The sequence below is a fragment of the Mesoplodon bidens genome (assembly GCF_964165515.1).
Source record: "Mesoplodon bidens genome assembly, chromosome: 19".
Lineage (NCBI taxonomy): Eukaryota > Metazoa > Chordata > Mammalia > Artiodactyla > Ziphiidae > Mesoplodon > Mesoplodon bidens.
In genome coordinates this window covers 44687705-44700922 of record NC_138179.1, presented here as the reverse complement: position 1 = coordinate 44700922, position 13218 = coordinate 44687705, and the positions used below count along the sequence as shown (strand labels likewise).

Below are 13218 nucleotides of genomic sequence, written 5' to 3'. Positions count from 1 at the left end.
CTGTCAATCAGACACATTTTGTGCATGGAGAAATTTTATTTATTTTTTATGCCACTGCCGCCACTGCAATGAAGAAACATCAATAACTCAGAGTTAAAAAAGGGTAATAATTAAGGTGATAAAAAAAAAGTCACAGTCCTCTCTCCTGTCCCACAAAAAACAGACTCTGAAGGCATCAGTTCTGCTTCTGACTTCCACTGAGGGGCCCTGACCTCTAAACGGAGACAAAAAGAAGACGAGAGGCAAACGTGTACGCACCCCATCGGAACCACCTCATGAAACACGGTCCTCTCCCAACACACGCATCCTCCAAGCCCTGAGCCAGAGCTAGTAGGGGCCACCAACTGGCTTCTTCCCTGAAATGCAATTTGACAGTTATCTTCAACCTCCCTTTACTGTTAACCAAATCTCACAGGGTGAGAAGAACAGCAGTTAAACTGGACCCGAGTCTCGTAGCAACAAGTCCTCAGGCCACACCTGCATCTGTCCTTATCTGGAAGCTCTGAGCTATTCTCTTACTGATCAAAGCCAAGAAAAAAAGTGTTCTTTTAAGAAACAACAGTTGTACCTATTTATTTTCGGAATATATTACAAAGGTTTCCTGGCAAGCAGCTCCGATAAATATTGAATTATGATTTAAACAAGGGAAATAAACACTCTCACGCATCACTGAAACCACTGAAAGTTTATTCAAATTTTTCCATAAAGGGATTTGTTAGCATCAATGCCATTCATGAACATTTCTCACCACTGCAAGACTGAAGGAGGGAAACCACTGGATTAGTGCTGGTTTCTACGATGCAAATGAATGACAACTCTCAAGCTTTAGAAATCGGCAGTTGACGGGCTGCTAACAGAAGCAGTTCCCTGGCTCCTAAATCGACCAGGGACACTGAGGCGAGCAGTTTGGTCACTCCCAGAATGCATCCAGACCTGCTCCGCCTGCGGCAGGTCCAGGGGTGGCACAGAAAGGAAGGGGAATGTGCTGGGTTTGGGACTGATCAGGAGGCGCTCCCAGGTAGACACCTTCACGTCTAGACCCAAGTCTGACCCACCAAGAAGCATTATCCCGGACAGTAGGCATTCCTGGAGGGCAGACGGGGAGCTGGTGGGAAGGTGCCCTTGGTGGCAGCACCTGGCACTCTGGCTACCACCCTTCTTTAACTTCGGGGCAGCTGCGGGCTGGACGCAGCCCGCCGTCCATTGGTCCCTTGGTTCACATCCAATTTCTAGTGCAGTTTTATCCAGCTATGAAGTCTAACTTTAGGGTGATAAAACCTTTATTCTGAGATGTCACGTACTTTATAAGGCTTGGAAAGTTGGTTTGAAGCTACTCCAGGGTGTGAAGAAATGGGAAGAATCCCTGAAGAAGAGGCTGAGGAGGAACCAGAGGCTGGCCACAGGCGTCAGGTTAGGATCTGGTAACCCGAACTCAGGCCTCCCTCCCGCTCTCATTTGATGAGATTCCTCATGATGCTGAGGGAGGATCCTCTGTACCCTGATCCAAAGTGATTCCAGTGGTTCAAGTAGTGGAAGAGCTGATACAGCTTAAGGCGCTTCTCGAAGCCTGGGGCCTTGGGGACTTTGCTGTGGTAGGCGGAGTAAAAGGAGCCACTGAAGCCCCCGAACATGCCGGCTATCGCCAGCTCATACTCTGAGTGGCCATAGAAGGAAGCTGGGTCAAAAATGATGGGCCCAGAGGAATCCTCCGCCACGTTTCCTCCCCAGAGGTCTCCGTGGAGCAGGGCTGGGACGATGTCCAGATCATGGAACAGGTCAGGGATCTTTAACTGCGGGGGAAATGCAGCCTTAGCAAAGTGACCGATGCACACAGGAGGGACACAGAGGCTTTTCTGAGTGTGGCTCCCAGCGCCCAAGCAGGGCCTGATCAGTGCACAGACGTGCCCAACTCCCATCCAGGCCCAGGCCCAGGTGGCTGCACCAGCTGCAGCGCCTTCCCATCAGGCTTGCAGGGCATGATGGGCACAGGCTGGGAGGGGCGACACTCACCTGCAGAGCAGCCCAGAGCTCACGGGCCTCCCTGTCCCCAGACCCCTGTTCCAGCAGGTCCATCTGAGGCTGAATGCGCTGCCGGGCATAGAATGTGACCCAGTCCCTCTGCCAGTCGTTCACCTGTGTGGTTGACAGCAGAGCTCAGAGGAAAGCGCCAGAGCAAAGGCGGAGCAGGCTGGTCCCCAGAGGCGCCACTGCAGGGACCAGTGTAAAGGGGTGGAGCTGACCAGGCAGCCTGGGGTCTGGAGGACATGCTGGGACCGGCAGGTTCCCGGACAACCTCCCACAACATCTCAAGATCTGAACAGTGTGGACTGTGCCCCGTGGGATACTCAGTGCTCCCCTCCCAAGCAGCTACCTGCCTCTCCTCGGAGGGCGAGGCCGCCGTCTTACCCACTCAGCCCGAGTATGGCTCCCCAGGCTGAAATCCCCAGAGCAGCCAACCACAAAATCATAAAACTCGGTTTAACTTTCTAACTTTCTAATTTTCACCCACCTTGAAATCCAGCATCCTAACTTGCTGGTCCTTCTCTGCTCCTCTGAGCTTACCTAGAATGTGAGGTGGATACTCCTCATATAGACTGCTTAAAATTAGCAAAGAAAAAAAAGGAGCAAAGACCTTTTACCAAATTTCACCAAAAAAGAGAGAGGGTGTGCTTTCCGCAGCTGTTTCTGAACGGCTGGCCTGACTGGGAAATGCAGGCAAAATGGTGGTGTCACTCACCTGGGGGAGGTACCCGCAGCACGTCACCACTTCAAAGCCAAACTGGTCCACAAAGGGCCGCTCCACTTGCCCACCTCCTTTCCCTTGCAAGCAAAATGAAACGAGAGAGAGGACAGTCCCCTCGCTCCCTCGGGGCCAGCTCTGGGAGCCCAGAGCAGCTCTGAGGCCTGACCTCAGCGTGCCCTTCTCCACCTCGTGTCCTCATCCAAACAAGGGCCCTGGGCTCCGGGACCCAGGAACAGAGCCTGTCTCATCAGAGTCAACAATCCAGAACACCCACTCCTTCCCAGGAGAGGCACCAGAGGATGCTCAGAGGAGTGACCACACTGTCTCCAAAAAAGGAGGGAAAATCCACCCCATAACCCATCAGGAAGGACAGCTTTCAGTGGCCAGTTTAGCATTTGCCACTTATGAAAGATAAACTGCTGTACTTGTAAATGATCTCATCCTCTGCAGCTCCCTACACTCAAAGCAATCCGGAAGAACTGAACTACATGCAAGTGGAAGGGACGAGGCCGTCTGTCTGTCTAACACAGTAGGTTCTTGGTCGTCTGTTCCTGGTGTGTCTGCTACTCTGCCTAGCAGAGTAACCATACGGGCTACACATGGATTATCAAACGTCAAAGGATGAAAATCCTGGAAGACACCCTCAGTGCTACCACCACAGTAAGCCCTAAAAAGGGCAGACGTGAGGGCTATCATTCTGAGTATCATGTGATTGTTCCTAGAAGAAAAGGCACGGTATGGTAAGCCAGAGAAACTTTGATAGGCTTTCTTCTGGGGAGTGAGAGGTCAAAGGAACCATAATATGATAGGATTTTGAGTTCAGGAAATATTTCCTGTCTTTCACATGCATCTTAGAGACAATACACTAATTGTATTCACTGTGTTCACTGCACCCCAAACATGCAGCCTTGGGGTTTACATTCCTCTCCTGTAGCAGCAACACAGGTCTGACTGTACACAGCGGCAGCACACCTCCACCCACGCACCCATACTGGCCAGTTGTCTTCTTCTGGGGGGGTCCCTCGGGCCCACAGCCATACCCACTGTGCCAGCCTCCTTCTGGAGAGCCTCTCCAAGCCTCTTGTTGTCTAGGTGTAGATCTGCCAGCTGGGTTCCAAGCTTTGCAGCATGACTGTAAAAACAAAAGACAGCCACTAAACTCATGGTACAAATGGGGACCCACCTCCACTTGAAAGGTCTCAGGCCACACAAAGTAGGTGAGACAGTAAGGGTAAGAGTTTGTTCTGGTGAAGCAAGCGGGAGATGGAGGGCCTCATCCGAGTCTGAAGCCAGGTCCTTTGTCAGCATCTCACCCTGAAATTCCTCTCCTGTTTGCTTTTGGCCCACAGAGTACATGCTGCTTATTCTGCAGAACCCAGGATGTGCCGGGTCATGGGTTCCTTCTATCACATACCCCCAAATGGAAGCTTCCCACTCAGAGAAAGAACAAACGCACCCAGAGGTGAAGGTGAAGCAAACGAACCTGCTCAGATACCGCATGTCCAAATGCTCCATCACCAGCATGCTGCCACCTCCAGGGGCATCGAGGACCTTGATGGGTTTGGGCACCTTCACTGTGCCTGTCTTTAGGATGGCAGTTAAACTTGCCATCTCACCTTCAAACATCCTTTTGGCCTGTCAGAGAAATAACCGGGGAGGGGAGGAGGAAGAGCAAGGCTCTGTGTAGACATGTTTTCTCCAGCACCACAACCAAGGCTGACTGCAGACTCAATAGAACAGACAGCTTTTCCACTTTTCAGTAGAGCAGATTACACGTTCTGAAGCTGCACAGGAATTAGAGGGACTGTACTTTCTAGTTTTGTATATGTTTATGCTGTCATTGATCCCAGTCTCTCCAAAGAGAAGAACGTATGCCTGGTGCAGAGCTGGACTGTGTAACCAGTACCTCAACCACAGTCCTGTCCCAGGGGGCCCTCAGGCACAGGCAGCCCCCATCTGCATATGCCAGGGAGCTGGCGTCACTTCTCACCCGAATGGACCACCAAGTCCTAGGGCATCTCCTACCCGGCACTGGAAACCACCTCATCTCCACCACCTTTCCCATTTCCAGTCCAGAAGTCCTTGTTCCTGCTTTTGGAAGGCAAATCCCACCCTGGAACACACCCCAAGCTGTCACCCCACTTCCCTCATGACAGCCCCACAGGGCCTGGCCCTGCCCACATCCCCCCCTCATCTGGGCCCCGACCAGGGCTCCACCTCCACACTGACAGGCAGGCACACACACCCCTTGCGCTCCTGGATTACAGCCTTCTCTAAGTTCCCGAGATCCCTGGCCTCCTCCAGCCTGGAGACTTCCACACGCCATGTCACCTCTGCTTGGAACACCCCTCCCCCTTCTTTTGCCAAGTCAGCCCCTTCCCCGTCATGCTTCAGGTTTCAACTTAATACCAGTTTTGATTTCTCAGAGAAATCTTCCCTAACTTACCAGGCTAAGTAATTCCTCCCCTTTAAAGTATCTTTTTTTTAAAAGTAAAATTTCTACAGACGTATATGAAGAAAACTGCACAACTCAGAAGCATCCACCCAAACACAGCACATCCACGTGACGGCCACCCGGCATTCCTCTCCTCCCAGCCGCTGCCACCCCACCCGCACATTTGTCTGTCTGCTTTGTCATCTCCACAGAGGCAGATGGTCAGGCCTCTTCATTCCACACTGCATTTGTTACGCTGGTGCATCAACAGTCAGAGTTTATTCTCTCTGCTGTGTAGAGTTTGCTGTGCAAATGTTCTAAAACGTGTTTGTCCAGTCGACTGATGAAGGACACTGGGCTTCCAGTTTGGGGTCACTACGAACAGTGTTGCCATGGACATTCTTCTACTTCTACTTCTCATAGTTACTAACTCTGTGACCTTGGTTTCCTCATCTGTAAAATGGGATTAATAACAGTACCAATTTCATAGGCTTGCTACCATAATTAACTGAGTTAGCAGCTAACAGTTACACAGTCCATTCTAAACACTTTACAAACATTATTATTATACTACTTTGGAGAGCTAAAGTTCCTGAGGAGGAAAACAAGAACTGTGTCTTAAGGAGAATTTTCAGAGCATTCTCTGAAGACAAAGGAACACAGCTGGGCCCTGGCTATACTTTGTACTACAGCACTGGTTGTGCAGCGTAAAGGCAAGGATAAATTTTTTTTTTTTTTGGCGGTACGCGGGCCTCTCACTGTTGTGGCCTCTCCTGTTGCGGAGCACAGGCTCCGCACGCGCAGGCTCAGCAGCCATGGCTCACGGGCCCAGCTGCTCCGCGGCATGTGGGATCTTCCCGGACCGGGGCAAGAACCCGTGTCCCCTGCATCGGCAGGCAGACTCACAACCCCTGCGCCACCAGGGAAGTCCCAGAATGGATAAATTTTTTTTTTTTTTTTTTTTTTTGGCCACACCACACTGCATGTGGAACTTCCCTACCCAGAGATTGAACCCGTGCCCCCTGCATTGGAAGTGCGGAATCTTAACTAATGGACCGCCAGGGAGGTCCAACTTTTTTTAATTAAAAAAAAAATGTAGGGAGAGGCGAAGAAGGATCTGTGAACACAGCTAGAGGCAAGGCTCCCTCACAGAAATGTCCACTACCATGTGGTCCTAAGTGTCTAACCCTAAGAACACTGCTCCTCCAGAATGGGACAAGGGCAAAGTAAGCATTAGCTGGGGTGCAGGGCTACAAAAGATCCAGAACTTAAGGGAGGAGCATGAGAGAAAGCCAACTACTCAAGCATGCAAAGGACAGATAAGCATAATTAAGAGAAAAAACTTAGACCAGGTCATTCCAGCAGAGAGTGAGAAGGAAAGCAATTGAGCAGCTATGTAGTCTTCTCTTAGAAGTCTGGAAGAAGACATTTTCACCTCCTAAAAGGCAAAGCATAAAGACAGTCCTGTTTTCCAATCAATCAGCAAATGTTTCCGCTATGGGCAGTACATCTGCATAACTCACACAGGATATTCCCAAGCAAACTAGAAAGAGACATGTTTGAAACTATCTACCAAAGGATTAGAAGGAACTTATGTGAAGATTAGCAAAAAGAAAATGGACTCTGATGACAATAAAAAGCAAGAACCAGAAGAAATAGCAGTAGCAGAACAATGTTTAAAAAGCACTACTGAGAGATTCCATTTTAATCATCAGAAAGTTATTTGCTTCCCTGTAATCTACACCAAGTTCTGAATTATTACAAACACTAATGAAAGTGGAAATACAGCTGTGAAAAGGATGGAGCCACATAAGAGAAAAAGAACCCAGAGAAGACCTGTGGTGGAAAGTAAGGAAGGACACCTCCACTACATTAGTACTGACTGGGGGAAACCAATGTAAAAGAGCAACTTCAAGGACCATTAGTTCTCATATTCCTATAAAAGGGATGTACAGGATGACACGCAGCCAACCTCTGTAGAACAGATTTGAAGGGTGGTCTTGAGAGAACAGCATCGTTTCAGAAAGAGATCATCCCAAACCACTGAAGATGGGATTCTGCAATACGATTTCCAAAGAGAGGATAAAAGTGCTGAGGGTGTGTAACACGTAGGACTTGGTACTGGGGTCAGCACCTTCAGCCCTATTTCAAACAAGGCATTGTCCAGTCCTGCTCCTTGCCTACTGGAGCCATCCAGGGCCTCCCAGCTAACACTACAAGCATGACCCACCCAAAGTGCACAAAAAAGTGACATCAACACCCCGGGGTAAGCCAACTTCAGCAGGGAGGCTCACCTATTTTAGACAGGAACCCCTGAGAAAACGTTCAGATACAAACAGAATGGAGAGACAGCCGCAAGGGACTGAATGTTTGTGTTCCCCGAAAATTCAGAGGTTGAAACCTAACCCCCAAGGCGACGGTGTTAGGAGGCGGGGCCTTGGGAAGTGACCAGGCCAAAGGAGTGGAACCCTCATGAGGGGATTAGAGCCCCTATAAGAGACCCCAGAGAGCTCTCCTCCCCCTTCTGCCACGTAAGGACACAGTCAGAAGTGGCCTCCACACCAGGGAAGGAAGCCTCACCACCATCTTGGACGTCCGGCCTCCAGACCCAGAAATATACATGTTCGTGTTTAAAGCCGCCCAGTGTTTACAGCAGCCCGGCGGACGAAGGCTACATTACTTTCAGTATTCAGAAAGGGTTTTGATCTCTGCAAGTTCAAATAAACCCCAGGACAAGGGGCTTCTATTCCCTGTCCTTGTTCAAAACTCGCCGAACAATGAATTTTCTCAAGGCAGCGGCCACCTGGGCCGCGTGAAAACCACCCACAGCTTCCACGCGGCGGTGGGGCACGCGCCGGACGGGCCTGGACCCGCGCCGACCTCCCTGAGGTTCGAGGGGCCGCAGGGCTGAACCGCGGACCCCCCAAAACGCCAGGCCAGCCTGACAAAAAGACGGGTCACCGAACGCCTCCGCGGCCCGCAGATCCGGGCTCGGACGGCCCCGCCCGCGGACCCAGACCGGATCCCGACGCCGAGCCCGGACAGGGACCCGGGACCACAGTCCCCCGCCCCCTTCCCCCGCCCGCGGCAGCCCTGACCTCCGCCTTGGGGTTCACTTTCACAAACACTCGTCCTCTGTCCGTGTCGTAGCTCCGGCCCTGGCTAATGCACCCACCCCCCGAGTGACCCGTGGCCTTAACGGAGCCGCAGCCCAACTCCCGTTTCAGCAGCTCCTCCATGTCGCCCGCGCCCGGGCCGCGTACCCGCCTCAGACCGCACGCAGGCGCCGCGACGCCGTGGAGACGCGTGGGGATTGGGTGAGGGGCGGGAGGGCGGGACCGGGCCGTGGGAGCGCGGGAGGGATTGGGGGAGGGAAAAGAAGGGGCGGGACCTGGCCGCGGGAGCGCGCGGGGATGGGGGAGGGGACGGTCGACGGGAGGTGGGGCGGAGCCGCCTTGTGCTCCCAAGGACCCCGAGACCCTGGTGGCTCTCCTCGCCACGGGATCGCCCTGGCCTTTCCCCTGACCTTACCTGTGACCTGCCGTTAACCTTGTGTGGCCCGTCCTGGTCTGGGGAACACCCCCTGCTCCAGCCCCCTCGTCCACGGCTCCAGGTTTGAGCGTCACCCCTCACAGGGGCTTTCCCGACCTGGAGGCTCCTGCAACACCCTCCGGGGTGCTATCTTTTCTGTTAGTTTATTTGCACTTGTTTATCCAGTTAGCATCAATCTACCCAACTAGACTTTAGTGATTTGAGGGTAGAATAAAGTCTGCTTTGCTCTGTATACTGAAAAAAAATGTCCAACCTAAAAGTTGAGAGTTATGTTTTATTGGGGGCATAACTGAGGACTTAAGCTGGTGAAATAGCCTCTCAGGTGGCTCTGAGGGGCTGTTCAGAAGAGGAAAAGGAAGAGCAAGAATGTAAAGGAGTTTTTTTCAAAAACAAACAAACAAAAAAACTAGGTAGTCAAACATGAAAAGATTACTGCTAATTTAAAAAAAACAGACATCTCGAGTAAATGAATTTAGTGCTTTTCCGTGTATGAGAAGATGGGACAGTCTGGGCTTAGTGAAATCGTTCCTTTGATACGCACCCTAACTATCTAGGGCCAGTGTCCTATGTTCTCCATTCTGAATTCCTCAGGGTGCACAGTCGGGGATGGCTGCAGTGGCTGAGGGCTTGATGGCCTCAACGTCTTTTGTGTCTTTTGTTTACTAATACGGCAGGCAGCATTCTTTGTCCACGGCTCCCCGTGTTAGTCAGCATTCTCCAGAGAAATCGAACCAACAGGGTGTGTGTATATATAGAGAGATTTATTTTAAGGAAATGGCTGTGAAAACTAATAAAGGGAAACCTGTTTTAAATGGAGTGGGAAGGCCAAAAGGGAGAGCTCTCACCCTGTCCACCCAGACACAGCCTGAAGGTAAAGATGTGTCACCAAGTGCCTCTGCCCTGTGGCCACTCAGGGTCAATAACAGGAAAAACTGTTGATTACAGATCCCAACAGGAAGAATCATCAACAGGAAAGAATCCTCAATTACAGGCCTCACCAAGAAAGGTGTTCTTTGTATCTCCCAAAAGAAATCAATTACCCAAGCTGCTCAGCCAATGAAAACCAGTCATCACTTTCAACTCTCACTTTCCTCCAATGGACTTTAGTTCAAACCAACCCCTCCAGGGACTTACTTCCCTGGTGGTCCAGTAGTTAAGACTCCATGCTCCCCCAATGCAGGGGGCCAGGGATTGATCCCTGGTGGGGGAACTGAGAGCCTGCGCACTGCAGCTAGAGAAGCCAGTGCGCCGCAACAAAGACCCAGCACAGCCAAAATAAGTAAATTTTAAAAAAAAAGAAAACACAAAACAGCTCCTCCAGCTTCTTCCTTCTAACGTCCTTTTCCTTTCTTTGTTGGATTTGTCTGTGGCTTTTGCGGTAGCCAGCTTGTGCTGAATTGCAATTCTTTGCTGTTCCTGAGTAAACGCATTTTGCTGGTAAAACTACAGGGTGTTTTCTTTTTTAGGTTAACAGGGCTCACACAATCGTGGAGGGGCAAGACCAAAATCTGCAGGGTAGGCCAGAAGAAGAGTTCCGTCGGCAGAATTCCCTCTCCCTCAGGGGAGGTCAGTGTTTGTTCTCTGTAGGCCTTCAGCTGAATGAATGAGGTCCACCCACCAGTTCACTGATTTAAATGTTGATCTCATCTAAAAAACACCCTCACAGAAACATCCAGAATAATGTTTGACACCAAATATCTGGGCACCATGCCCCAGCCAAACTGACACATAAAATTGACCATCACATTCCCCATTGTTTCTAGATGCTTACTTAGCATGATGCACAATGCCAGTCATGTCATGGACATTCACTAAGAATGTGCTAAAACAATGAAAGAATGAATAATTGAGGCTTTGAAGGTTGAAGATTTAAGGAATAAGAGCAGATAGTTGCGGATAGTTTGGACCAACCTTCCTGCTGAAAATAACTAGAGATGCTGATTAAAACAGTTTAAATACATCTAAAAAGCATTGGAGAGCTGACAACATAGCAAGGAACATTAGCCCCATATCTCTCCTCACTCACACGCCAGGGAAAGGTGGCTGCCTGCAAACCATCAGGAGAGCTCTACTCTGAACCAATGCTGCTGCACCCTGACCTCCAGCCTCTAGATCTATGAGAAAATACATTTCTGTTGTTTAAGCACCCAGTCTGTGGAATTTTGTTTTGGCAGCCCAAGTGGACCAATACACCAAGCATACTAGGGAGCAAGGTGACATGAGGTCAACACAACAGACAGTGGATAAACTCAGGTGCTGGCATTTTCAGGCCCACTTAATGCCATATAACTGTGCCTACTATGACCAAGGAAATAAGAGCCAAGCTTGAAAATATCTACAGGGAAGAAGAAACTAAAAAAAGTGACTAAGCACATTCTATAAAGAACCTGAGGGAATAAAATTTATGTTTTAAGACCGGACAAGAAAAAAATTGTTTTTGATGTGGACCATTTTTTAATTCTTTATTGAATTTGTTAAAATATTGCTTTTTTTTTTTTTTTTTTTTACTTTTAAAAAAAATTTATTTATTTTTGGCTGTGTCAGGTCTTAGTTGAGGCACATGGAATCTTTCCTTGCAGCGCCAGCCTCTCTCTAGTTGTGGCACACAGGCTCCAGAGCGCGTGGGCTCAGTGGTTGCTGTGCTTAGGCTTAGTTGCCCTGTGGCATGTGGGATCTTAGTTTCCTGAAGAGGGATCGAACCCGCGTCCCCTGCATTGGAAGGCGGATGGACGACCGGGGAAGTCCCTGCTTCTGTTTTCTATGTTTTGGTTTTTTGGCCACAAAGCATGTGGGATCTTAACTCCCTTACAAGAGAGCGAACCCACACCCTCTGCACTGGAAGGTGAAGTCTTAACCACTGGACCTCCAGGGAAGTCCCAGGACAAGAAAATTTAAGCATAACATACTTCCTGCCCATACTGGGCCCTCCGTAATGTGCATCTGCATTACACATTAACCAGACCTCCTCAAAGGTGGGAATGCCTGCTTGATTGTAAATATCAATTTTTTTCTACTTCTGACGCCAGCAATGTAACTCCTTAGAAGATTAATTTTTCCTTCCTAATTCTGTAAGGGATCATAGTGACCTACTGCTTGCCTGTACATGCAGATCTGGACTATATATCTTTGGTAATGTTTATGTAAAATCTCAGTGTGTCATTTTGATGTACGATCCTTTGTCTCAAAAATGTATCTGACTGTGCCTTCAACTTCTAACAGGTGGAACAGTCCTCAGAGATTTCTGAAAGACTGTCTCCCGGATTATAATCCTCAGGTTGGCTCGATTAGAATTCTCTATTTCCTCTTTAGACCGGCTATTGATTAATTTTTTTGTTGACAAACCAAAAAGAGCTTTTAGAAATTAAAAATATAATATTTAAAATTTTAAAGCCTAGGAACTTCCCTGGTGGTCCAGTGGCTAAGACTCCATGCTCCCAATGCAGGGGGCCCGGGTTTGATCCCTGGTCAGGGAGCTAGAACCTGCATGCTGCAACTAAGAGTTCGCATGCTGCAACTAAAGACCCTGAATGCCACAGCTGAAGATCCCGCATGCAGCAACAAAGATCCCTCGTGCAGTAACTAAGACGCGGCACAGCCAAATAAATAAATAAATATTTTTAAAATAATAAAATAAAATTGTAAAGCCTAATGAACAGGTTCAACAGATTAGACACAGGAAAGAATTAGTTAACTGGAGGATGTCAGAGAATTGATGCAAAATGTGGTACAAACAGACTAAAGGGAAATTACAGGTGAGACTAAGAAACATGGAAAATAGTGAGTTCTAGTAGACATTTCACTGGAGTTCCAGAAAAGGGGAAGGGCAGAGGCCACAATTAAAGAGAAAATGACTGAGAATTTTCTAGCACTGATGAAATACACCAAACCTCAGATCCAAGGTTCACCCAACATCTCAAGCTGGATAAATTAAAAGAAGTTCACATCTGGACTAATAACAATGAAATTGCAGAATACCAAAGAAACAGGAAATTTCTTAAAAAGTCAGATTATTTTGAAAAGATTGATAGCTGGGGGCTTCCCTGATGGTGCAGTGGTTAAGAATCCGCCTGCCAATGCAGGGGACGCGGGTTTGAGCCCTGGTCCGGGAAGATCCCACATGCTGCAGAGCAACTAAGCCCGTGCGCCACAACTACTGAGCCTGCACTCTGGAGCCCTCGAGCCACAACTACTGAGCCCACTTGCTACAACTACTGAACCCTGTGTGCCTAGAGCCCGTGCTCCGCAACAAAGACAAGCCACCGCAATGAGAATCCCATGCACTGCAACAAAGAGTAGCCCCTGCTCGCCGCAACTAGAGAAAGCCCATGCACAGCAATGAAGACCCAAAGCAGCCAAAAATAAATAAATAAATTTAAAAATAATAATAATAATGGGAACTATATTCAATATCTTATAATGACCTATAATGGAAAATAATCTGAAAAAGAATATATATATATATATCACTGAATAACTTTGCTGTACACCA

The 13218-nt window shown here is 48.9% G+C and overlaps 1 protein-coding gene across 1 annotated transcript; it reads right to left on the bottom strand.

The window, feature by feature from the left end:
• Positions 1-666: 666 nt before the first annotated feature.
• FN3KRP (fructosamine 3 kinase related protein) lies at positions 667-8466 on the bottom strand. The gene is made up of 6 exons (XM_081220481.1): positions 8276-8466; positions 4227-4378; positions 3784-3875; positions 2738-2820; positions 2011-2133; positions 667-1790 (listed from the first exon to the last, which is right to left on the bottom strand). Exons 1-6 carry the CDS (start codon positions 8414-8416, stop codon positions 1452-1454), a joined length of 930 nt encoding a protein of 309 aa, XP_081076607.1. The 5' UTR covers positions 8417-8466; the 3' UTR covers positions 667-1451.
• Positions 8467-13218: the final 4752 nt, after the last annotated feature.